The following is a 27,844-nucleotide window of genomic DNA, read 5'->3' on the forward strand; positions in this document are numbered from 1 at the left end:
CAGTTGATCTTTGTCAAAAAAATCTTAGGAGCTGCACTTTTGATTTTAAATATTGCATATGCAGTTAAAACATACGAGTCATTTTATTTGACGATTACTCCGAATAATATTTAAATATAAATTACATTTTAATGACTTACATAGGGCAAACTATCATATTAATAAGTATCATTATTGTTTTTTTACGTAGGGTTTTGTAAAAGCTAGAAAATTTGAGCGTATACGTATAAACGTTACAGCTTCCATCTCCTTTAACAATCTGACTGGGACGGGTTGTGTAGTTTAAATGAGCGGTTGCACATTTAACATGATTTTCATTGGCCACATTAACCGTCATTCTACGTCACCGCCAACTTCTATTGGCTACAACAAATGCCAATAGTTGCCTCTGGCCAACCAGAAGCCTACGCGCGGAATTTTGAATAGTGTTCAAACATTAGTAGTTCTTCGCATTATATCCATCCGCAGTTTGACAAGGAAGATAGTCCCTCGAGTTTATGAAGTATTATACGCTTAATTTAGTTTTTGAACATCGTTTATATTATTGAATGTTTATATACTTTATACGATTTTTTTTTAATCGAAGTAACTAACTGGTAGTTGTTTTTGTTGTTTCGGCGGAGGGATATTGTACGGTCAGACGAGATGGCAACACGCGCTGCTTCTTGTGTCTGTGGACAGTGTTGTTAATGTTAGTGCTAGTAATAGCAGCTAGTAACGGCTGGCGCGCTCAGTGAGCTATCGATGGAATATATTTTATTGTTTTGATTTACGGAATCTCAGGTAAAATCATTTTTAATCCTCGTTAACTATTTAGCTACTTCTTAACGCTATTTGACGTAACGTTAATGCGCTGTCGGGAGATGAGTTGTTTCGTTCAACAAACGAACGTGATCAGCAACTGTTAGCTTTATTTTTCATTCAGTGTGGCCACGGATATTTTGGCAAATGTTTGATTTCAGTCACAGAAGTAGTAATAAGTAACGCAAAGTGCTAAAAAGAACCCAAATAAATAAAGAAACAACATCAGTACATTACTAAAGACATTTAAATTGTAAACTTTTGCCTGTTAACGTTATGTATATTTTTAAATGTTTGGTCATGTATAGATGTTGTGTATTAAAATGCACGTCTTAAAGCAATAATGATTATTTAGAAACTGCAATAATAATCTTATTTAAAGCTCCTCGTAGTAACGTTATTGATGATCAGCGTGCTGGAAATTCAAGAAGCGTTACAAGACTGCATCTTCTATAAAAGTTCACAGTAGTTAACTTTCGCATCATTTCTCCTGTCTTTTGTTTTGTAATCAAGGTAAGTTTTAATATGCCTTTGCTGGGAAAGATAGTGGTGATCAAGAGAAATGGAGCAGATGGCACCGAATTCCCCCTCACTGCGTCCTGTCTTTTTGGAAGGTCAGTAACGTTTTATTGTCATGGCTTGCATTAACGTTTACTTCGTAGTATTACGGCGGAAAATGCTAACATTCGAGTAATACTATATACATTGAGGTACCTTCGAAAGTAACAAAACAAGGCTACCAATATGTAACTCTATTTGCAAAAGAAGTGTGTGAAAGTATATACTATTTAAAATGTTAACGTTTGTTTAAATGGTAAGTGACACAAAGAACTTTTTGGCACATGTGCTGTACGTTACTCGTTTGCCAGGCGGTCTTTCATTGATGTCATTTGACGCAGACAATCCGTTTAGCCAATCAGAATGCGCTCTAGCGAATTTACGTGAACCATATGCACTTCGTGTCAAGTTGGTTTTATATTCGCACATTCGTTCATTTTTGGCCGGTGACAATTTGTGACATGCTACTTGAGTAATGAATGTTTATTGAGTCTGAAATTGCATGCAAATATGACTTCAAAACAACATTGGCACTATTTAATTGACTGAACAATGTTGTACTTTAACAGTCATTGAGTCCTATTATGATTTTCCTATTTAGAAATTCCTAGGAATACTTTAAGAAAATTATATTAAGATGGTGAAAGTCCAAATGTGTGAATATAAAACCAACTTTACCTCGATCTTCATGCAATGTATGCTTCAGTGTTCTTGCTGAATATTTAGTTTTGTCTGTTAATGTGTGTACAAATAAGGTAACAATGTGGAAAAGTGTTCAAACATGCCTGGTATAATAGTAATGCGTGATCATGATTATCATGCTGTAAAGGATTTTGAATTATTCCAGCAATTAGTCTGCAAAAACAATTAATGCAACATGCTTTGCAAGAATAGCCTATTTAAACATTTGAATTATTATATAGTGAAACAAAATCCTTAAATTTGGAAGAAATGTTTACCTTTTTTTTACCTCCTTTGCCTTTTTTTAGGAAGATGGACTGTGATATTCGGATTCAGCTGCCACAGGTATCGAAAGAGCATTGTAAAATTGAGCTGAATGAGAACAAAGAGGTAATAATGTTGTTACACCATAAGTTTCCTTTTTGTAAATAACTAATTTCCACAGCAGTCATTAATTTAATGTATCCTCTCTCTTTTTAAGCTCATTTTGACCAATTTGAGCTCTGTGAACCCAACCCGTATTAATGGACAAGTCTTTAATCAGTCAGAACGTTTAAAGCATGGTGATTTAATAACAATCATTGATCGTTCTTTCAGGTTAGTTTATTTTTTATTATTATTATTGTTTTCATTTTGTACATTTGTACATTAAAAAATCCATGTCAGTATAAGTTCATGTTTAAATTTGTCAAAATGTCAGGTTTGAGTACCCACCTCCCAAGACCCCGAAGAAGAGGCTGTCTGGAAAAGACAAAACTGTTCAGGTGAGTACTTGATGTGAGTCTTGTAAGTAGATGATGGGTGTTTTTTAGTTTCTAGTTGTTACTATGTTGCTAAACTTGGTTCTTTACTGTAGGCATTGCAAGAGCAGCAGGAAAAAAGCACGCCTGTGGAGAAGAGGAAGTCAGAGCATTCCTTTGGTTGGTAATTTATGTAAATTATTCTCTAATGCAGGGGTGTAAACTTGTCACCTTTTGGCATGGTTTGTCAATTTCACCTTGAAATAGGTCATTCACATGAATCATCCAGATCTGTAATTTAAACAAATGTAGATGGAGAAGCAGGGGGGTCTAATTGTAAAGGCAGTGAAATTGATATTAACATTTTCTCAGTCAGAAAGGTCATAAATAATTTAGATTTGCCTAAATTCATTCGTTCCCTATTGACTGAGTTTAGACAAAGACTGTAGGGACTTTGGTTTCGAATAAGTTTGGCACAGCTACATTAAAACTTGAACAGAATGAGCACATGGCTTTCGCTCTCTCTGACAGCACAGTTTTTATTAGAATCTCAGCGCATCTGACACTGCGTTAACTCCATCAGACTATGAACTAAGCATAAAAGCACCTGATTAAGCTCCATGTTTTACTGAAACATACAATCAGATGATTTGTCATTTTCTTTTATTGGGGGGCATGAGCAGTAATTCAAAGGCCTGAACTCATGAATTAACATCTGCATTTTAATTAAACACAGACAGCATGATCATAAAGAAGACAGACAGGTTATCAGTACCAGTATTTATCAAAATAATTTAAGATCAAAGGGCAAAAATGAATGCACTCCAATGAATATATTAGGGAATAATAAACAAAATAAATAAAATTTAAATAGAGAAAAGGTCAGTATAGCCATAGAAAATCTAAATTTACATGTTTCTTAAAAAAATGGTTCCTTAAGATGTTGAGTGGCTGATTTTAATGAATATGTCTGTAGTAAAATCTGTTTTAGTAAAATATTGTATATTTGTTGAGTAATGCGAGATGAAACAGCTGAAGTGTTAAAGATCCAAATTGCAGTTTAACTTGCTCATGTTTACTGCTTCGGTTCTGTTCAAACAATGCTTAAAACATGTTCATATTTTATATTAATGTTTGCATAATTAATAATTATTATTATCCCCATGTGGCCCGTTAATTGATTGAGTAATCATTAGCATCAATATTGCATACATTTTGTAAATATTTTCAAGCCTGGCGAGTTTGCACTCCTCAATGTGTATATATTTTTATTTTTTGCTACACTTTAAGCTCATATCATTTGTCATGATGTGCTTACAGACACTTGTTTAAAAGATGGTTCAAATTTGCCACCCACTGTGGAACAAACTTCTGAGGCAGAGCCTGAAGATGCTAAACTTAAAAAGGAAAGTTTGTCCCCTTTTTGTGAGCTCTACCAAATGGTCAAACAAGACCTTGTTGCTAAATCTCCATGGAGGTCAGAGCTACCCAAAACACCTCTTGCAAGGTCTCAGCGTCGTGAGGAAAGTCTCACTGCAGATGCAAGAAGTACTCCTAAACAGCTCACAACCCCTTCCAAGAAGCGAAGATCCTCAAAATCCAGTTCTGATGATGCAACTAAATCAACAACCCCTCAGAGCTCATTTAATGCAAATCTGGAAGATGTTACCTCTGCAGGTGTCAAAAGTACTCCCAAACAGATAACAACTCCATCTGCCAAGAAGCGAAGGTCCTCAAAATCCAACTTTGAGGATGCTATTGTACCAGCTACTCCTCAGAGCTCAGCTAATGCAAATCTGGAAGAGAAATCTTCTGATGTGCAATCTGTAGGGTCTTACACCCCGTCAGCGACAGAGAAAAGTACAACTCCTGTCTCCCAGAAGAGAACACCCTCGACAACGCCACATAAGTTCAGTGCTGGTGAGGTAGTCAAGCAAATTCTCTTAGAGCCACAGCCTGATAATACTCCAAAGTCCCCTAAAGGAAGGCAAAGTGGTGTGTCACAGGATCAGAACCAGCCTCAGACTCCAGGCACAAATGGTAAAAACAGTGAAGTGAAAATGTCACCCAGAACGTCTCCAAGGTCAAATGCTGGCAAAAGGTTTCAGGCCCAAGATGTTCTGCAGGAGAATAAGGCTGCAACGTCAGCTTCTAAAAACAAAGGTGAGACTGTTTTTTTTTTTTTTTTTTTCTCTCTTCTCGTTTATGGATTTGTCATTTTGTGATGTTCACTATTTGGTACATGTGGAAAAGTTTTGCTGCGGTCAATCATAACTGGTTATTCAATTGTTTTGTCCTAAAGCTGACACTTCAATTAACGAGCAGCTTCATGGTATTAAATCACACACAAAAGTGGTTGTTGCTAAACCAAAGAGGAAGCGAGTGTCCTTTGGTGGTCAGTTGAGCCCAGAGCTTTTTGACAAACGCCTGCCACCTGATTCCCCCCTCCGCCGTGGAGCAACCCCAAGACACAGTTTGGGACCTTCCCAGAAACCCCAGTCTCTTCTACGACGAGCATCCACAATTGGTCTCTTGGTAATGTTTAAAACTTTTAAGTTTGGTTCACCAATGTTTGAATTGAATTAATATTGGTTGCCATTGATGGTTGCAACCTGCTAAAAAAACTTTTTTAATCTGCTTTTGTCTGTTTTAGGGTCTTAGACTTGATGAAATCACCACAGAGGCCCAAAAAGCTTCACCCAAACGGTCAGTGAAGACTCCATCACCTGCCAAAAGGACACCTAGTACCAAGGCTAAAACTCCGTCACCAAAACAAAAATCACCATCTTCTGTAGCCAAGGTATATACACCAACTCCTGCTACACCCAAGACACCTGCATCTGCTAGAAGAGCATCAACAGGTGACATATCTTTAACGGAGACACCGAGGGTGCAAGGGCGGTTTTCAATCTCTCGCATCAGTACCCCATCACCTGTCCAGGACCAGGAGGAGAATGCTGAAGTGCAGTCAGCGGTTTTAGATGTGCCTCAGAAATATGCAACACCAGAGATACCATTAAAGAGGAAGAGCATGAAATCTTCTGGCAGAAAAACTCCCAAGAGTGCACTTAAAAGTGCACTTAATGTGATGCGTTCAAGGCGCAGTGGAGCATCGCGGGCTAATCTAAAAGGTAAGGATGTGCAGTTTATTTTATTATTTTGAAGACTAAATTTATGTATATTTATTCATTATAAATATTTGTTTATTTTATTTTAAGTGTTGACCTCTTGGGCTGATATTGTGAAGTTTGGTCAGACCAAACCTCAAATAGAAGTTGCAACTAATAAAAAACCTACAAAGAACAACATAGTCAAGAGAACTGTAGCTCCAAAACCAAAGGTAAAATAAAGCAGATTTTTTACGTTTTATTTTTTAAATTGGTTTAAGTGAAAATGATTTGTTCAACGAATTGCTGATAAAAACTTGTACCTTACAAACTGCATCTAATTAACCCTGCAGACACCTTTGCGGAGGCTTAAGGATGATGTCAGCACTGGCCATGCAGCATCTCCAGCAACAATTGTTGTTGGCAAAGCCCACATGAGAATGAACCAGTTTGTTGGTGCTGCACCTAAAATAGTCCCCAACATTGCACTATTCAAGAAAGATATGAAAATGGATGAGGATTTTACAGGTTTGTTTAGTGTTGAATATAGCCGTCTATGTAATCAATTAGTTCAAATTTTAAATGCTGTATATGTGTTAGGTGTTGCAGACATTTTTAAAACACCAGCCACCAGCAAGTCTAAGAAAATTGTTGTCCAGAACAATGATGAATGTCCAGAGGTCCTTCCAGATGAGAGTTCAGTGATGAAAACACCAGAGGAATTGGGTAATTATTTCAGTTTTGTGTTATCAGTAGGCCCACATGGAATCTGCATGGAGAAATCTGCAGATTTTTTTGCCCATCATTGCAACTGTTTTATGTAAATGTGCGTAATTATATATTTATTCAACTTGTTTAATTTTTATATTCATTTCTGTAATATTATCTAATATGCAAATGTTTATGATTTTTAAATTCAACACATCTGCAATTTTAAAAAAAATGATGATAATTTTATTATACAAAATTCTGTTCAGCAAGAGCAAAAAATGTCTGCAGATTCTGTCTGGCTCTAGCTAATCGTAACCTATTGTAGAGTTTAGATGTCACTAATAGTTATGCATTTTTTTAACTACCTACACAGGTGAAATGATTGTATCTCCCTTGAGTGTTTTCTCCACTGCCAAATGTGGGCGATACAACAATGAGGCAGTAACAAGACTTCTTCTGGACAACCAGGATGGTAGTTTAATGGAAGATGAAAGTCAGGCAAGTGGCAAAGAGAACATTTCAGATCTAGAAATCCCATCTTCTGACCAAACGGAGAAAGAAGAGACTACCTGTGAAATGAGAATTGAAACCCCAAAACAGAAAGCAGCTCAATCCTTGTGTCTAACTGGAGTCAAGCGACTGATGAAGACACCCAAACAGAGGGCTGAACCACTTGAGGACTTGAGAGGAAAACTTCTGAAGACACCCAAGGACTGTAAACCTTCTCAGGAAGAAAGTCTAGAAGGTATTAAGGAACTCCTAAAAACCCCCAAATATAGAGGAGCTCCAGTAGAAGACATGGTTGGAGTGAAAAGAGTGATGCAGACCCCGAAACAGAAAAGCAACCCTGTGTTATGCGCAACTGGTCTTCAGAGGCTTTTGAAAACACCCCAAACACCCAAAGAAAAGACTGAGCAGCAGGAAGACCTCACTGGTGTGAAAGAACTGATGAAAACACCAAAAGTAAAGGGAAAACCAGTGGAGAACCAGTTTGGTTTGAAAAGATTGGTGAAGACTCCTAGAGAAAAGAGAAATCCAGTTGAAGAGGACCTAACTGGTGTTCAACAACTAATGAAAACACCCAAACACAAAGGAGAGCTAGTTGAAGATCAAATGGGTATAAAACAGCTGATGCAGTCTCCTATAGAGAAGACTGATGTGATGCAGTCCCCCAAGCCAAAAGAACCTGCCAGCAGTCAGTCTGGCATCAGCAGAATGAAGACTCCTAAAGTTAAGGAAACATTGGCAGAAGAAGATTTCACTGATCTTAAAGAGCTTGTTGAAGAACAAGAGAACAACTCTACCTGCACAGAAGTTGTTGTGACTCTGCCTAATGAGGTAAATCCTAAGGTCACTTGTTAAACAATCTATATTGTAGATAATATTTTGTCACGTTATGTATTTGTCCCTCCATTCTCCCTTTAAACTAAATGTTCTATAATGGTGCAAGACATTGATTGATCGTTCTAAACATGGTCTAGAGCAGGGGTATCAAACTCAGTTGAGGGTCAAAGCCCTGCACAATTTACTTTCAACCCTGCTTTAACACACTTACTTGTAGATTTCAAAGAAGCCTGAATGACTCAATTAGTTTGATCGTGTGTCTAATTAGGGTTGGAACAAAACTGCAGAGCTGCGGCCCTCCAGGAACTGAGTTTGACACCTGTGCTCTAGTGTTTATGTTTTTTTTTTTTTTTATTAACCGATTATAATGTATTTAATATTTAGGTAAAAGAGACCGTTGCAGCGTTGGACGGTGACTATGCATTCATTCCAGCTGAAGGCAAGTTTTCCAATGTACATTTTTTTCTATTTAGTTTTTTCTCATCCCTAAAGTTTAAGAAATTATGTAAATTTTGTTTAATTGTTAAAATTAAACACAAGTGAACTGCTTAAATTGAACTAAACATGTTAGTTAGTAAACCTGTAGATTTTAATAAGGAAAGTGACAAAGAAAATGTCTGTCCAGTCGAGATCATGGAGATTGAAGTTTTAAAATTTGTGGATCATATGTTCACAGCTGAAGCAGTTGAATCTGTCACTGATCCAGAGATTGAGGCAAACATTCCCAAAGAAAAACACCCAGCTCAGGCTAATGAGAAATCTGCATCGGTTGAAGTCATTGAAGACTGTTCTTTGAAAGATGATAAAAACATTGGGCAGTCTGAAGAAGTGTGCACCTCTGATACAAGCTCAACAGTTGAAGCTAACTCAACTTTTTCTACTGCTGTGCAAGAGAATGAAGAACCAAATAAGTCTTCAATTTCCAACAAAATTCAGCATGGCCGTCGAGGAAGAGTGGCACAAAAAAACAAAAATGAAATGGCCAAAGCACCAGCTTTATTGTCATTAATTGAAGAGCATAAAATGACTGATCAACAACCTTCAAGCCCTTCCAAGGGTAGGAGAGGCAGGAGAGTTCTTGAAGTTCCAGAAATCACTGCTAGCCCAGTCAGAAAATCAGCTCGTGGTAGAATTACTAAGCACAATGATGAAGACCAACAAGAAAAGAACATTGAGGCTAGCCAAGAGCCAGCAGATTGCATGAAAATTGAGATCTCCGAATGCTTGCCTGTAGTTACCAAAACCAGGAGAGGAAGAAAAGCTAAACAAGATGATGCTGATGTAAGTGCTGGTGACCAACAATGCTCTGATGTACCTGCAACTGATGTGCCAATTCAAGTCCCAGTGGTGAAACCTGGAAAAAGAAAGATGGATAAAACTGAAAGCAAACCTTCATCAGATGTTGTTGACGCTGCAATTGAACCAGTTTATGACATAAATGCTAGTGTACCACAGGCTTCTGATGGATCTGCAACTGAAGAGGTAGTCCAAACACCAGTTGTGAAACCTGGAAGGAGAAGGAAGATGGAAAAGATCGAAAGTAAACCTTTATCAGATGCTGCTGCAATTGAATTCATTCATGATGTCAGTGCTGATGTCCCACAAGGTCCTAATGGATCTACAGTTGAAAAGGTGGTCCAAGCTCCTGTTATGAAAACTGGAAGGAGACAGAAAGTGGATAAATCAGATAGACAGCCTTCAGAAGAACTTGAAGAGAAAACACCCGAAATTGTTTGTGAGGGAAATGATGTTGCACCAGAAGTTACTGAGACTGTCCCTGCTACTAGAGCTAGAAGGGGAAGGCCATTCAGAAAGGAAAACCTGAAAACTGAGCCAGCTCAGATATTAGATGAAGTTTTAAGCACTCCTACTGTTTTAGTGGATGAGAAGCCACTGACATCTGCAGCAAAATCAGGACGAGGTAGGAAGGCTAAACAAGAATCTGTCAAGGACCAAACTTTGGATGACGAAATGGTTGATGGACAAACTGTGGCAGAGGCAAATGATGTTAAAGAACCTGAAGCCCCTGTAGTCAAATCTGGCAGAGGACGAAAGGCCAAACAGCAGAAGGCTAACTTGGTTGAGGAAGTTGACCAACCTACTGTAGATACTAGCATAGATTTACCTGTGACAGAAGAGCAAACCAAAACTGTGGTGAAATCCGTGAGGGGAGGTAGAAACACAAAGCAGTCAAAGTTGGCCGTTTCAGTTGAAGCTGAGGAGAAGGTTGTCAGTCTGCCTGAACAAGCAGAGGCCCCTGTTCTGAAATCTGTCCGAAAAAGGAATGTTATTGCAAAGGAAACAGAAATCGATGCAGAAGTTCCTGTCAAAAGAAGTCGTCGTGCAGTAGCAGATCCTGTACTACAGGTTGCTGTTGTGCCAAGTCGTGGACGTAAAGCAGTTGTCAAGTCACAGCCTGAAGTTACAGAGGATGTAGCTTCACCTGAAGAGACCATTAAGGTTGTTAAAGGCACCAGACGAAGAGCAAAAGAACCTGAATCAAAGAAAGAAGAAAGCCCCTTGATACAGGCTAGTTCTGAAATTGTTGCAGTTTTGCCACTTGATAAGGTGGAAAGAGTAAGCAGGGGCAAAAAACAGAAGGATTCAACCAAGGACTGTCCAATCAATACGTCTGCCATAACCGAGGAAGCTAATGAAACTAAACCCTCAAAAACTGTCAACTGGAACCCAGATTTAGTTGCTTCTAAAGACATTGAAGAGTTTGAATCTACAGCAGATGTAATAGAACCACAACTGAAGAAATCCAGAAGGTTAGTCAAATCACCAGCTAAGGCATCCCCGGCTGAATCAGACCAGTCAACTGATTTGCCACTCAGAGGCCGTAGAGGGAGAGCAGCAGCAAAAAAAGAAGACCTTGTTGAAGACTCTCAAGAAGAAACTCAGATGAATGTCAAGACAACGAGGAAAGGAAAGGCAGTGGCTTCCACGGCAACCAAATCAGAGCCCAGTAATGGTAAGGCATCAATTCCCCTCAAAAGGAAAAGGAATGACGTCTTGGATGTAACTGAGGATGCCGTAATTAAGGAACCTTTGCCAAAGAGAAGAGGCAGAGTAACCAAGAGCACTGATGTTGCTGAAGAGGTCTTAAGTAAAGAAAAAATACCTGAAGCCGAACAAGAAATGACAGAGGCCAACCCCAAGACTGCTAATAGAAGTGCAAGAGGACAGAAAAAGACAGCACAACAAACGGATCCAGCACCTGCTCAGACTCAAGAACCTGTTTCTGGTAAGAACTGGAAATGGGGGGGTGAACTATCCATTTTAATGTGGGAAAAATTGAAATCATAACTAAACTTTTAACAACAACAAAATAGAAAATGACTGATTGAAGTTTATTGATAAAACTTAATGAATCTTTACTTGTTGCTCATTAAAAAAAAAATAAGAACTGATACTTGTAAAATAGTTTTGCTGCTAATAAATTGGCACTTTCCACTGAATACTGAAGAAACAGACAAAGAATATGAATTCCATGTCACCATTTATAGATTAGTTCAAATATACTACTCATCATTTGAAGTGAATCAAAAAGTAATTCTAAATTGCCCTAAGACAAGAATGGGTGTTATTTTTTATGACAAATTTGATGAGAGTCTTTGATTCACTTCAAATGTTGACTACTACAAACGTATGCCACCTTAATCTGAGCCTCCAGCTTAATCACCGATGAGTGATATCTGACAGTTCATTAGCCAATGACTTACAGCAAAGTTTTAGTTGCTCCAGTCTAAAAATCTGGTCTCATATGACATTTTCTCTCTTTATTTGTGTGCAAAGGAGCATTTAGACAGTTGTCATTGTGTAAAGATTTTCAAAAACACAATGACATATTTTGAGCTCATAAATATATAATGCATAGTATTGTTTTGGGAGAATTTATAGAGAAGGCTGTAGGGCTGCAAAATAAAAGGTACCATATTTAACGTGACTGGTTCTTTCAACAAAAACGAGTACACATCTTTAAATTTTTGTGTTCACACAGGATCTAGCACTCGAAAAGGAAGAGGTGTGAAAAAAGTAGAGGAAGTGGACGTCTCTACAGTGGCAGCTCCCGTCAGGCGCACCAGGAGGAAGTAAAGCACTGATCTTACAGAGTGGTCTTAATCTATTCTCTGTGATCTCTAGTTTTAGTTTGTGTTTGTACCATTTCATTATGGCTTTTCTCTACATTTTTCAGAGTAATTTTAGCTGCTTTTTTTAGAGAAAATGTGTAAACTAAAGAAATGTTTTTTATGTTCTCTTAAACTCCTGAAAGGGGTGTTAAAATGACAGGTGAACATGGTTTTAAGAAAATATTTTACAACTGTTTCAACTCTTGAACTGTTAACTTTTCTCAGAAACATTTTATCATCTATATTCCCCTCATGTTATTTTCTATTTGTACTGTATTAAAAATAAAACAATTGAGAGGTGCATAATCAGGCTTGCACAGTTGTTGAGCCTAAGAGTATGTAATGTGGCTTTCTGGTGAATGTGTATGTGACATGCTCAAGTTTTCATTAAAATATCTTTCACCTCAGTTTTGATTCATTTTGTCATGTTTGATCAATTGATGTAAAGAAACTAACATTTAATATCACTTCAGATACTTTTACAAAATATGTCTGAATCAACAAAAAAGGTCAAAAGTACGTTGTAGGGGAGGTATCTGCAATAGAACATCTATACATTCATACACATGCATAAATATGAACAATATATACTGTCCAAATGTGAACAGCATAGGTAAGTGTTTTCTCCAAACTAGTTTGACACAGAAATAGACACATTGAGTCAAATATTTGGTGGTACTTTCGAATAATGTTGCTACTGTTGTATTTCATACAATTATTTTTTTAAATTTATACATTACATTATTTACATTACACAGTGCTATGAAAATTGGAATGGATTGTTACTGTAAGATTGAGTTTTTAATTATTAATCCGTATATTCACTCTTGTTTCAACTTCATTTTCTTTTTTGGGGGGGATTTTTGTAGTCAATTTTAGCCTTGACTTTATTGAATATTAGAGGGTATGGGCATATGCATTTTATTTAGTGTTAAAATTGTTTTTTTTTTTTCTTTATGTATATATTTAACACTAAACTAATACAAGCACTCACCATCGACATCCAATACAGAGGAAAAAAAGGCCAATGGGGACGTAAATCGGAATGCTCTCAGATTGATGGGGACTTGTTGCCGTAGGGACAAGAATTGAGGCCTCCATGAGTAAATCTGCTTATAAATCACAAAGAATGAAGTATTTTGAAAATGTAGAAATGCAGATTTTTTTCTGTGAGAGCTTGTGTAGGGGATAGAATATATAATGTTTGTATAGTAGAAACCTCGTTATATTATGTACATATACATTATATTATGTTGCCTATGAGAGGCCCCACTGGAGTAACTTATAGGAACAAGTGTGTGTATTTAAGACCCTGCAGGTGTCTTAAAAAACATTTTTTATACTTCTCTTAATTTGAATACATTAACAATTACAAATTTGTTTTTGTATCACAAGTTTAATTTAAATCACTCCGTTAAATCCTTTAGAATACAGATATGTATATAACTGGGATAGGTAACTTACATGAAAAAAACAGTCCTTACCTATAGTGTCCCAAGTCGTTTAATATTTCAGTAATCACGCATTGCTGTGTGAAACTATACAGTTAAACAAAGTCATGCGTACCATAAGTAGATTTCGTCAGCGCACTTTCCGCCTCACCAGCAGATGGCAGTACTGCCTTCATCAGCTCAAACAGGCAGTGACGTCATACGAGTTATCCGTTGAGCTGTGCTCGCGGAAATTTTTGAAATTTAACCGAAGCATCGACGGAGGAAAATACTGGTGAAAAGTACCAAATCTGCAGTGTTTATGATTCGGATGTCGCCGATGTTGAAGATACGGATACATCTGATGAGCTGATTTCTGCTGTGTAACGCTAGTACTATAAACCCAACCGAGAAGCGTCCTCCAACTGAAGTTAATAAAGGAGGTAACGTTAACGTTTTTGTTTCCAAGTTAACGTTATTTATTTACTAGCTAACGGAGTGTTTAGTCGTAAGGAAGAAATACATTTTAATGTATCTCGCAGACAAATAGTTTTTTTTTCCAAGAATATATATGAATTATACCTTTCAGTGTACTTAACAATACACAAATGTTAAGTATTAAGTGTGCATCCGTGTGTGTGTGTGTGTGTGTGTGTATACATACACTGTTAAGCTGTATAGAAGTGTCTTGAAAAATATCTAGTCAAATATTATTTACTGTCATCATGGCAAAGATAAAATAAATCAGTTATTAGAGATGATGTTTTAGAAATATTATGTTTAGAAATGTCTTTAAAAAAATTTTCGCTCCATTAAACAGAATGCGGGGAGGGGGTGCAGGGGGGCTAATTATAAATATATATATATATATATATATATATATATATATATATATATATATATATATATATATATATATATATATATATATATATATATCATATAGCTTCATCTTTATTTTGATAATTTAATGTATCTGAGACAGTGAAGTAATACTCCATTGTCCTTCAGATATATTTTGGTCAAATACATGAGCACTTATTCTGATATGTGCTCATCATATTATTGAGAAAAAAATACTACTAATGTTATTATATTTCTAATTAAATAAAACCTTGGCAGGTGAGTAACATGTAGTTGTTTGAATAATAGAAGAGAATAATTATTTAATCAGTATTTAGCGGCTACACCAAGATCCCTTAGTCATTTTTTAAATGCGTCATTGCATGATTCTTAGCCTAAAAATCACAGACAACATTTTACAAGGACATCGTAATAGACAGGATATGGATTACATGCAAAAACTACAACAAATATAAACTACTTTTAAGCCATATTACACTTATTGTTGTGATCCTTCAGATCATAATGGGAAATTTTCTGTCTTGCCTGTGAAAAGTGTGTTTATAAAGGTCAAGATGAGTCGGCGTCCCAGCAGCAGGTATTCGGAGATGCCCATGCGTGTGACAGACAGCAGGATGAGCCTGATCAATGCCACCCCTCAAAAGTACAACCCCAGTCTTTTCTTAGCAAATTATTGGTCTTAACTGGTTGCATAATGTCACCGTTGCAATAAATGTAAAATACTAACATTCATTTAATTTCAGTAAGGACAATGCGTTTGGGAAGCTTAACATACCTAAACCTCAGTCCACCACATCTGAGAGACGAACCAGCTTTTTTGGAAAGTGAGTCTGAACATGAAACATCACAGATGAGCAGATGTTGTGTGACCATGATTTGATAACATATTGTGCATTGTATTCCTGTAATGTATTTTATTAAACCTAATGCTGTCCTCACTTTACACCTGCACAGAGGCATCGGGGCAGGTGGCCAGAGGAACAGCATGTTTGGGAGTTATGGGGGCTCAGAGAAGATGAAGGATCCCAGAGCCCTACATGACAAAGCTTTTGTCCAGCAGTGCATCAAGCAGCTTTATGAAGTATAGTTGGTTTGATATATTCCGTATATTGAAGGAATCTACAGTTGAAATCAGAATTATTAAGCCCCCTTTGAAATCTTTTTAAAATATTTCCCAAATGATGTTTAACAGAGCAAGGAAATTTTCACAGTATGCCTGATAATATTTTTTTCTTCTCGAGAAAGTCTTATTTGCTTAATTTCGGCTAGATTAAATGCAGTTTTGCATTAAAAAAAAAAAAACATTTTAAGGTCAATATTATTAGCCCCTTTAAGCTATATATTTTTTCGATATTGTCTACAGAACAAACCATCATTATACAATAAATTACCCTAACCTGCCTAATTAAGCCTTTAAATGTCACTTTAGGCTGCATAGAAGTGTCTTGAAAAACATCTAGTAAAATGTTATGTAGTCATCATGGCAAAGATAAAATAAATCAGTTATTAGATATGAGTTAAAAAAAATAACGGGGGCTAATAATTCAGGAGGGGTTAATAATTCTGACTTCAACTGTAGATTCAGTTTCTGATCAGTCATCCTTTTTCCCTCCTTCATTTTAAAGGAGCCTTAAACTGAAGCAACAAAGATTTTTACATTTTTTGTTGTTGACTTTTTAAACCATGTTTAGTTTAAACATATCATAACATATGTGAAAGTTAATTATATGAGGATATAAAAGCATTTTATGTCAATTTTACTATTATAACGTATATTTCTCTACATATTTATGCTTGTTTTAGGCTACACTATTTTTTTACGTTTATCATCTTGTGGCCATGCTATCGAAAATGTGAAAATTGTTGAAAGTACATATGGAAAATAGTCTGTCTTTGCTAATTAACATTATGACGCAAATGCTGTTAATAAGGGGCACCTGAAATGTTCCTGTTACCATAACATACATATTTGCACAAGCCTGTATGGATCAGATTTCTTGTGAATAACACAATAATTTCCATCTATATAAGGTTTATGAGGGTTCATCGGTGGATATTTATAACTAGAACATTTCATCAGCTAGATATTACTCTATTTGGAAACAAAATTTAGCTCAAATGATTTTTAAGAAACTATGCTAAAATCATAGGCAAATGAAAAGTCACAAATGTAATTACCCAAAATAATTACAATGAATTTATTTTCCCATTGTTTCTAGTTCCTAGTGGACAGAGGCTTTCCAGGCAGCATTACAGTGAAGGCTCTCCAGTCTCCATCCACAAAAGAGTTTTTAAAGATTTACGAGTTTATCTACAATTTCTTGGAACCATCCTTTCAGATGCCTACTGCCAAAGTGGAGGAAGAGATCCCAAGAATGCTGAAAGATTTGGGGTAATCAATATTATTTCATTTCTACACTCTGTACAATTTACAGTAGTTCAATTAAAAACTGATCTCATGCACAATTTGGCCAGAGTTAACCACTTTGTAAATATATATATTTGTTTATAGATACCCGTTTGCACTCTCTAAAAGCTCCATGTACTCCATTGGTGCTCCTCACACGTGGCCTCTGGCTCTTGGAGCTCTTATCTGGCTCATGGATGCTGTCAAGGTAACTCTTCAAACATTTATAAACTGTACTAACTGAACTATTACTGGTTCAACTGTTTGAATTATTACACTATTAGACATCAAGTTGTAACATACAGAAGACCTTTTATTTTAACCAGAAATGGTCATTGTTCCTTTTACTATAGCTCATAGTTGGGATTAGTGCAGGGCAATCATGCATGGTTTTTCAAGTATAATGCGTCTAAAGTGGGGTTGGGTCGATAGACGATGCCATTATCCATCACCGATAGACTTCACGATGATGAGCCAGCATCGCGATCCTCCATCCTGCCCATGTCACAGCAGCAACCCACTTGCGAAAAATACACACTTAGGCCCCGTTTACACTAATACGTCTTAGTTTTAAAATGGCATTTTAGAACAAAAACTATCTACGTCCACACCGGTGTTTCATCTAGCATTTCTGAAAAGCGCCCCTTCCACACTATACCACTGAAAACGCACCTCACGTGACCACACACAGACTATCATGCGCTAAAGTGTACGCACAGTCAGCGGGTGCTTTGAGCACAAAACTCCAGAGAGCAGTGCACCTCGGACAGTTTAACAAGGATGTCTCACTCTAGTTGTTAAATGTGATATTTAATTGATCTTGTCTCTATCTAACAACTCTTCGGTCTTTTGAATCTATCAGATAACGTGTCACAGCGTCAGTACACTGCTTCAAACTTTCGCTTTCATGCTTTTACTTAGTCATTTGAACGAAAACCTCAGATACTGTTGATTGTGCACCTTTTTTTACCAAGTTTGTCGACGGCATTATAACGACACAGATCACTCTGCCTATTCATGCCAGTGTCCCGCGAAAAAAGGTGGTAATTTGTGTGTAATTTAATCTTTATTTTTTAATCATTTGGTTATGGGTAAAACAAAGACCATGAGGGTCAGGTAGTTAAAAACGGCTGCAAATAATTAAGTTTGTTATGAATGAATGAATCATTCATAAATAATTAATTCACCACTGTCTACAACGACGATGCCATTGTCTGTTGCGATGTTTCACATTAGACATTGTACAATACCAAATTGGTCAACATCCCCTAACCTTAGTCTAAAGTCCAATTAATTTTGTCACATAGTTTGGCAATTAGTTGATGAATAAATCAAACATTGGACAATACAGACTGAATACGTTTAGTCTACTGCTGCTGCAGTGTCCATTGTTTTACTGTATGCAGACATGAATACTGGACTGCACAGAAGAACATCCCTCTTAAAGTACCAATACTAACAGTTGTGAAATTTATTTACAAAAAGGCTTCACTACAGCCAGCCAAAATAAAAGTCTGAACTAATCTGAAAAAAATTTAACTGATTTGGTCTTTAATCTTCTGATTTGGGCCAGTAGTTAACCATTTACAACACATTAGCATTGTGGCATTCAGTTTTTTTTTTTCTTAAATAGCATTTCTTGCCATCAGACATTTGTATGTGAACATGTAGCCGGATGTTGTTTTTTTACCTGACTTGCAGATTTTGTTTTCTCAGCTCTTCGGTGGTCAAAGAGAGCAGGACCTGCTGTTCTCTGACTTCTCAGATGAGCTATGTGATTTAGAGGACCGAACCGAGTACAACAAGGTATTATATCAAACAACACATCATCTTGTGCAGCACTTTTATTACTTATTTCTTCATTGTAGACCTCACATGTTCTCCTAATTGTATGTGTGCACTGTTGCATCTGCAGCTCATTATGGAATACTGCTCTGATACCTACAACAAGTTCATGCAGGGAGCAGATACGTTTGATGATGAGGATGATGACTATCTTTATAAACTAAGTAAGTAGTGGCGCAGTTTGATGATGAAGAAGAGTGTTTTTAGGCTTACTCTGATTAAGTGGTGTAAGTGGATGGATATTCTTCAGAATATGCCAATGAACAAAAAAAAAATTACAATCAGTACGTTTTCTTAACTCTTTCAGAGAAGCTGTATAATGTGGATGAGGCGCTGTTACATTCCCAGCAGGAGAAACATAGGATGCTGATGGAACATGTGGAGAGACTTGAAAGGGAGAGCCAAACTGTGAGTCTGTTTAATAAGTGTTTCTTCTTGTGTTTTTCCAGGTTTAATCAAATGAGAATTCTAATTAACAATGGTGTACACAAAAGCCAGGCCTTGGTAAGGTTTTGGGGTCACTGTTCTATACAGAAATAAGCAACAAATCACTTGCTTTTTTTCTGTTTATTTTGAGTTTACATTATTTGTTTTGCCACAGTCAGTTAAAGAACTGAAATGCTACTTGTGATATGATAGTGCAAAACAATGACAGATTAAACTTTGTTAATAGAAGATTGATAGGGATGTAAGGATTCACCGTGAGTAGGTTGAAAATCGATTCAAATATGTGACAATACAAATCTATACAAATGTTGAATGAATCGCGATACATGTTTTGAACAGAGGCGGCGCTGTGGTTACAGGCGGAAACTCACTTTACCTGCACATCAGCGTTGAGCAAGCGGTGTGGTGGCAGAGTAAAATGACAGCAGCGAAGTGCAAACTGTGTGCAAATACTGCAAAAACGTACTCTACGCTTACTTAAACTAACAGAACAGCGAAAGTGATGCACATAAACCATCAGCACAGTGAAAAATGACTGTCATAGATGTCTATATGCAAAAAGCTATTAATAAGCCAAACCACTCAGACCGGTGATTTGCAGCTTCACTTGCTCTGATGAATGTTACAGAGATCACACGGTGCATCAGTGTTTTCATAGTGTGAAGATGTTTTTCAGACTGATAGAGAAAGTTGTTCTGTAACAAAACCAGGTATTAGATTATTTTTACCCTCTCCTTTTCAAATTAGTTTAGTCATATTTTAATAATTTGCTTATTATTATTATTATTATTATTATTGTTACTATTATTATCATTATTATTATTATTATTATTATTATTGTATATTTAAAAATGTTAAAGATTATCTCTTCTTAAGTGTATGACACTGATACGTATACTAATTATTTATACAAGTAATATTAATTATTCACCTTCATAATTATCTTCAACTCCTGTGTCTCTATTCTACTTTATAATTAATAATTTTTGTAATCGGATTTTTATGGCAGTAGCCGGTCCCCTGGAGCAGAGGACCGATTGACCACCTCTGTACACGCTGCTCTGTGGTTTAGGAAAGGCTTTCCTCTCCAAACCAGCCATCTTAGTCCCCAGTGAAAGAGTTTTTTCATCAGCAGGGGACATTGTAAATGTGCAAAGATCTCAGTTTATGCCAGAAAACATGAATATTCTGATAGTTCTTTTAAAATGGTAAAATCCCAGCACAGTCACAGTTTTAGTTTATTTATATTAATGAGTTTCTTTAGTTTGTATTATTATTAGTTTTTAAAATAGCAATTTAGTTATGGCAGGAAATAAATTATTTAGCAAAAAATATGCAGCATTTAAGAAAAAAATGAAAAGGCTCTTCACCTTAAATTTGTTTTTAAATAATTTTGTTAAAAAATCATGACCGAATCGTGAGATTAGTATCGTGAATCGTATTAAATTGTGAGTCAGGTGATGAAAACTACAAAAAACATTACACATTAAAAAAAAATTAAGATTCAAGAAGCTTCAAACTGAATTTTTTTTAATGAAATGTTAGCGCAGGATGTCCATTCATCTCTTGTTTATGTAACAGTGCGTGCAGTGGTCAACTTTTATGTTCAATCACTGCTCATAGAAAAGGGACCACAGACTGGCTTAAGTGTTATATTTCCATTGTTTTTCTATTTACATGTGCTTGACAGGCATGCGTGATTGTTACACACTCTTTTGCAGTGCCTCACACTAGAGTGCCATGTTTTTTTTTTGTTTTTTTAAAGTGACGCATAAAGATAAAAGTATTTCGGCTTTTCCCCATATAGCACTTATCAATGTCAGTTTCCAAGCAGTGGACCATACAAGCATTGCAAGCTTCTGTTTATAGTAGCAAATTGGCATGACAACTTTATTTGATCGCAACATGTTGCTATTTAAAAGGAGCTGTTATTTAAAAACTGTGTTCATTGTTGAAGTACATGTACCAATACATCTCTCCTATTTGAATAAATTCTAATTATAGAAGAACAATGGCATATAATGAAAGAGTCAGTCCAAACCTAAATGTTTGTGTTGACAGGATCGTTTAGTAGGCAAGCGGACGGAGAAGCTCAGATTACAGACTGATCTACAAAAGCTGCAGAACTATCGTTGTACTCTAGAGGCCCATAAAACTGGACTGGAGAATAAATCTGCTGGACTGACCGAGGAGCTTGAGGCTGTTGGTGAGAGAATACAAAATGCACCTGATTTTTGCATGTTGTCTGTTGTCACAGCTGTTCAGAAGTGCATTAAGAAGTATCATGAATTCATGCTTAAGTCGTTGTACCCTGAACGTATGACAAATTTATGACTTGTAATGTTACAATGGTAAACCTCTCCGTTCATTGTGCAGAGATGCAGCTGGAAGGTCTGAAGCAGGAGAGGACGAGGCTGCAGCACATCCTGGAGAATCAGAAGTTCACTCCAGCTGATATTGAACGCATTAACCGAGAGAGGAATGAACTACAGCAGACCATTCACGGCTTTAACCAGAGTCTAGAGGAGGGGGAGCAGCTGGTTTGGAACGAGGAGGTCAACCTGTCCAAAACCAAAGAGAAGGTCAGCATTTTTAACCAATCTGATGGTCAATAGTCATGTATGACAGATGCACTCACAACTCACAGGTGTTCCACATTGGATGCGTCTTGTTCAGTTTAATACAGCAGTCTAATTCAGGAATGAACTGATTAGCAAGAATGACTTTGAAGTTTGGTGCGAATTGTGCCAAAAAAGAGAGAAAACGTCATCTGTGTTTTTATGTTCACACCAGACATGGTACACGCAGATAAATCGCTCTATTTGTGCGTAAATAAACGTGTAAATATTTTCAGTTTACTTGCTTCATTCGCACGTTAAATTTGCTTCATTCGTGCATGAAATTCACTGAGCAATAGACACAGATTCGCATCATTGGCAGGACTTTTGTCTGCCTGGTGACTGTGGCTTCATTGCTAAATGGCTAACATGGATTTTATTGAGAGAATAGCCGTGTTTATGTGCTTTAGGAAGACTGATAAACAGCGTTGATTCATTTGGAGCCTTCTCTGAGTCCACTATTATTATCATCCTTTTTTTTTTTTTTTGAACATTGAAAGCCAAACTTTCACGATCGATTAACCAGTGGAAAATCTTCTCTCGCTCTGCACGTTTCCTACTGCAGGTCGTCAACACTCACACAGACTATCTCACGTACTGTGCAGACCCACAGAGACGCGCCTTTTGCAGTAGAATGCATACGTCAGACCATAATTTTTGAATCTCCTAAAATGTTCGGAATTCGAGTTGTTCTTTTCGCTTTCTATAGTTGTCGTTATTTGTATGCATTTTTGCATGACCTTTTTGCAGCTGACTGCGCGCGCGCACAGCCGCAAGAGAAACATTAAATGACTAATAATTTAATAAACGACTCCGATAAAGTTTATATACTCAGAGAACAAAATATACTGGCTGAAAAATATTTGTACACCTAACCTTATTTAAATAATCTACACTTTATATTGTTGTAATTATAATTTTTAGCAATAATGTCTATTTTTTTATTCATTTTTTCTGTTATTTCTCATTTGCTGTACATTTTCTTAATTTAATGATGTTAATATATTACATACTTTATAGATATCTAAAAGGCTTTGGCAATACTGTAATGTCAAGCCAATAATGTAACTTTAGAGAGAGAGAGAGCAGCCTTTACCTGTCAGTGCACATGACTACTAAATAGCATAAAATTAAGAGAAATAGTGGATTTCTTTTATTTCAACAGCCTTTTTAATAACTTTAACCAATTGAATAGAAAATATGTAGTGTAGTAAAAATTAAAAATATAGTTAAAAATCACATTGTTTTTGTTTGTCACATGTAGTTGACCATTTACATGCTGTGGGTATATGGTGTGTTTTAATCCGGCTACCACCACAAGTATATTTCAAACCTGTGGGAAGCACTGAAGATCCTGATTGGTCAACGCAGCGCAAATGTCCACTGAAGTTAAGATTTTCCAACTCTCGTTGCTTCATTCGCGCCGCCTCATTCGCGTGTATGGCGCCGCAGGATGTCTATTCGCATCTTTGCATTGACTTAACATGTAAATCACTTGCGATTGATGCTGCTTCTGCGTCTGGTGTGAACACAGCATTATAGCTCTTATTATGAAACACAGGCTTCAATCAGTTCACAGAAAGTTTGAGACCTAATAACAGTCACTTTTACAAGGGGTTTAAACACAGTTCATTTGTGGCAACAGTGTGATTATAACAAGCTTCTAATGATAATGATGTATATTTTTTCTTTGTTAAAATCACACTTCAAATAAACAGCCTGCAGAAACACTTTGATTGACATTCTTCCTTTGTATGTGTCACCAGAGGGGGTTAGCCCCGCCCATTAGTGACTTTCACTTATTAGCATAAGACATTAGTCTTGTTTTTGAATCTGTCACTATCCTGACACATAGGCATTTGTAGTTCCGCCCTCGTTTCAAAATAGGGCTGGAAGCACAATCTCATTTTAATTTAAAGTAACACCAAAAGTCACAATTTATTTTAAAGTCACCAAAATGGCACAATAAGGATCAAAGCCTAAAAGGGGCCGTTTTAAGAGTAATAAAGCATTATTTGTGGGGTATTTTGAGCTAAAACGTCTCACACACACACACACACACACACACACACACACACACACACATACACACTCTAGGGGCATCAGAGACTTATTTTATATATTGTGAAAAGGGGCATAATAAGCTTTAATGTCAATGCAATTGCAATACCTGCATCTACTCTTAACTTAATCAACTACTGCCCACTTAAATATATGAACATGCTGTGAGGGCGATGATGATGCTGTTATATAAAAAATTAATGAGTGTTTTAGCTTATTAAGTCGTATGAATATCAAAGATTAGAGATTTGGTCAGTTTGATTAATGATATTGACATACACATTAGACTAGAATGTATTTCTTTATTAAATGATGTTTTGTTGCAGGCGGAGTTGAAAGTTGCTGAGTATAATAAACTGGGTCGTAAGCTGAAGCTCATCCCGCTGTCAGCAGAGAATGCCTGCGGTCATGACTTTGAGATCAGAACCGATTACAGTGCCACTACCATTACACAATACAAGACACAGATACAGGTACAGTCACTATAGCCATCCATTAAAGAGGCTCTGTTTTTGTAATGATTAAGGATTTTATCGGACTCCTATTCTGTAGAATCCTCTGAAGAACATGATGGTTGAGGTGGAGGAGGAATTCAGCAGACTCTCTAATGTAAATCTGAGTTTGGAGGAGACTGTTGAACAGGTGAGACTTGTTTTGTAATTTGCATAAGAAAATCATTCCATCCTATTTATTGGATTGCATTACTGAGGTGACTAATTATCCTGGTCTGACTCTGATTATTCTCTCAGAATCTGCCAAGATATGTTCAGTTCAGACATCTGTTATTATTTTGCACAAAGAATATAAAGCTGATTTCCAAATGTTTGCATTGTAACATTATTTTTACGTTGTTTCACATGTTTCACCTATTAGGGTTTAGGGTCATTTTATACTGTTCACACTTTTTGTCTGAGTACTCAACACACCAGCTGTCTGTTTCTCTGTTCATTATTGAACTTATTTTTCACATAGGAATGGGTGCAGGCATTGTAACCTAATTGTGTTGAGGTTTCTGGTCTCATGCATACCTTTTTAACCATGTAAAACGGCTTATTTTTCTGATTTAGATTGCAGACTGGTATTTTCTTATTTTATTTAAATTGTAATGTCATTGCAAAATAAGGTAAATAAGTCATGGAAATGTAGCTTTTTTAAATCAGGGAAACTAACATTTAAAAATAGAAAAATGTATAAATTGAAAGTAGCATTTGGCTTAGAGCGGGCTTAGTGTCCTGGCTTTAAGCATGTGTATTTTATCTTTAAATGAGTAGATGTAGTAAAGAATACTTTTCTGGAAATTATTTAAATTGTATCTGACATTTAATTCATTATAAATACTTTTAGCTTCTCTCTGGGTTTTATATTAGCAAGTTTATAACCACGGCCAGACATAATCTGCGGGCATTTTTGTTATTTCTGTGGAGAATTTTGTAAAAAAATCTGTGGATTTATGTGAATGATTTTAGGAGTTTCATAACTAAAAACTATGTAGTTACTAATAAAAATTATACATTTTTTACTTTTATTCAATGTTTACAATGCAAATTCAATTAGATACACTTATTTGGCAAACAAAGCAAGTTTCTCATATAATATATCTACTAAAAATATTACTAAACAAACTATTGTAAATGCATCACATTAACATTTTAATATTACTATTATTATATCACAATAATATCAGTGAAATTAATTTAAAAACTGAATAAATATAAATTTACACACGTTCACACAAGTAAATACATCGACTCAATGATGGGCTAAAAATCTGCGGAAATCTGCTGATTTCTACGCGTGCAGATTCAGTGTGGGCCAATTTATAACCAATATATAGGCTGATAAATAGAAGTCTATTTTTAATTTAATGTTTTATATTGGGCTGAAAATGAAAGCTTTAGGAATAAGCAGTAATTATCTGCTGATACTAAAATTGCCCCTATGTTGTGAATTACTTAATAAAAGGCGTCTTAAAAGTTTATTACCCCGTTTTGCAGATATTTGTGAGTCCCAGTCTGTTTAATTAAGTGAATCTGAGATTCTTTATCGATGCTGCTTATGTAGACGTCAGGCAGATAGGCTGCGCACTAGGTTTGGGAATAAAGCTTGTACCTATAAAGGTGAGCTCATTTATATAAAACTGCATCTGTCTATTAGGTGAGGTCCAACATCTTTGATAAGGAGAACGACATTAAGCAGCTCAAGGAACAGATTCGCAAAGTCGACCAGCAGCTGGAAAATGCCATGCAGGTAAAATATGTCTCCATGAGGAATTTGGGTTTTAAATGTGGTATTTAAAATACATGCAGCATGGAAATCAAAATCATTCATTTTCAGAAGCGATACAAATTAAGTAGCTTTTTTTTGTGCATGCGATTGATCTAATTCTGGTGTTTGTAGGAAATGGCGCAAGAGGACGACAAGTGGGCAGCTGAGGTGGACTCTGCTGAAACGCATAAGAAGCTTTTTGAAAAGAATGTGATGCAGGGAATTGAGGAAGCCGAGGAGGAAGTCAAAGCTGCCCAACAACAGTAAGCATCTCTTTTCCAGTTTTTTTTTTTTCTGTTTCCTGTTCATTATTTTTTTGACATGTATTTGAATGATCTCCATCAGGTATCACGTCGTTGTGCAGGAAACTAACGAGAAGAACCGCATGGTGGTCAAGAATATGACTGATCTCTTCAGTTCCACAGTAAATCACCTGTTTGCTGTTGAGGTATGTGATGGTATTACTTTACCTTGACTTGATATGTGCTACAGAGTTTACAAAAAGTCTTTTTAAAGCCTAAAATCTCTAAATAATTGTTTAGGCCTTAGTCAAGAAAGATTACAAAACAAGATAATATGAAGAATGTTGGAAAAAAGCAGCCATTGACGTCCATGTAGCTGTTTTATTTTTTTAAACATTCTTCATTAAATCTTTTGTGTTCAACAAACTCAAACAGGTTTGAAACAAGTAAAAGTTGAATAAATAAGTCTCTTTAAATTACACTTGATCCATTACATATCACCCTATTCTTTACCATGTCTGAGTATTTTACTTGTGTACTTAAAAAGGTCAATAATCATCCTTATAATCTTTTTTTTTTTGGTCATCTTTCAGAAACACTGCGACGAGCAACTGAAAAGGTTTGACAAGCTGAAGGATATCGTCCGTGAGGATGAGGCTGACATTAACCAGCTCACAGATCTGGTGGAAAGCTTCATTAAGAAAGCCAACAACTTGTAATGCTTAACTGTCCTGTTTTGTAAATATTTTTACTATTAGACTAATTTACTGATTCTAGCACCACAGAAACATTGTCTTTAAATACAGAATCTAATGTTTTGTATTTATCCTGTATTTACATTATTTTAATAAATGTGTTTTCATTTCTAAATGTGATGTCTATTGTTCAAGTTTGATTTCATTGTTTACACAGAGTCTTAAGGTATGTTATTTTCATATTCAGTATATTAGTTTTGTTTGATTTATTTACACTGTGAATAAAACCTTCTTTTTTTGCTTGTGAATTTGCCTGTTTCAATATTAATTGTGAAATTTAGCCCCAGTGTTAGCACTACATTCTTTGATCATTAAACCTATTGACTATAAAGTTTTATAAAGAATTTCCTTTGAAAGTTTCATCAAAAAAGCAAATGAATGGCTGCTTTCCAAAAACCTGGAGTAATTATACAACTTTTTAGTTAGATGCAAGTAGCATTTTACTCATGACATACCTTTTTCTGGGAAAAATACAAAAATGATTGCTGAAAATCTACATGTGTAAAACCTGTTGGCCACAACAACTAGCTAAAGACACAACCTTACAACTGTCCACATGCAGAAGACACACAACCTTACAACTGTCCACATGCAGAAGACACACAACCTTACAATTCCACATGCAGAAGACACAACCTTACAACTGTCCACATGCAGAAGACACACAACCTTACAACTCTACATGCAGAAGACACAACCTTACAACTGTCCACATGCCACATACACTATCTAATGACACCAAGTGCAGTATAAAATGTTGCATTTCATTAGCTTTTGTCCTGTAAATATATATATATATATATATATATATATATATATATATATATACATAAAG

The 27,844-nt window shown here is 36.1% G+C and overlaps 2 protein-coding genes across 3 annotated transcripts; both read left to right on the top strand.

The window, feature by feature from the left end:
* The first annotated feature begins 649 nt into the window (after positions 1-649).
* Positions 650-12,482, top strand: mki67 (marker of proliferation Ki-67). The gene is made up of 16 exons (XM_056469111.1): positions 650-783; positions 1,315-1,415; positions 2,349-2,430; positions 2,522-2,637; positions 2,741-2,804; positions 2,897-2,960; positions 4,101-4,943; positions 5,083-5,315; positions 5,434-5,911; positions 5,999-6,120; positions 6,241-6,415; positions 6,488-6,613; positions 6,972-7,936; positions 8,327-8,381; positions 8,619-11,189; positions 11,946-12,482. Exons 2-16 carry the CDS (start codon positions 1,327-1,329, stop codon positions 12,038-12,040), a joined length of 6,078 nt encoding a protein of 2,025 aa, XP_056325086.1. The 5' UTR covers positions 650-783; positions 1,315-1,326; the 3' UTR covers positions 12,041-12,482.
* A 1,263-nt stretch (positions 12,483-13,745) lies between these two features.
* ndc80 (NDC80 kinetochore complex component) lies at positions 13,746-27,184 on the top strand. Of its 2 annotated transcripts, none has more exons than XM_056469466.1 (17): positions 13,746-13,948; positions 14,905-15,012; positions 15,113-15,193; positions 15,324-15,450; positions 16,589-16,761; positions 16,882-16,984; positions 18,493-18,582; positions 18,692-18,785; positions 18,929-19,029; positions 21,130-21,274; positions 21,445-21,650; positions 24,074-24,220; positions 24,300-24,389; positions 25,902-25,994; positions 26,145-26,275; positions 26,358-26,460; positions 26,848-27,184. In XM_056469466.1, the coding sequence occupies exons 2-17, from the start codon at positions 14,924-14,926 to the stop codon at positions 26,971-26,973; spliced, it is 1,899 nt and encodes a 632-aa protein (XP_056325441.1). In that variant the 5' UTR covers positions 13,746-13,948; positions 14,905-14,923; the 3' UTR covers positions 26,974-27,184. The 2 variants fall into 2 exon arrangements, with proteins under 2 accessions (XP_056325441.1, XP_056325442.1); XM_056469467.1 differs by having other exon boundaries at positions 14,918-15,012.
* Positions 27,185-27,844: the final 660 nt, after the last annotated feature.

Source organism: Danio aesculapii, chromosome 12 (genome assembly GCF_903798145.1).
Source record: "Danio aesculapii chromosome 12, fDanAes4.1, whole genome shotgun sequence".
Classification (NCBI taxonomy): Eukaryota; Metazoa; Chordata; class Actinopteri; order Cypriniformes; family Danionidae; genus Danio; species Danio aesculapii.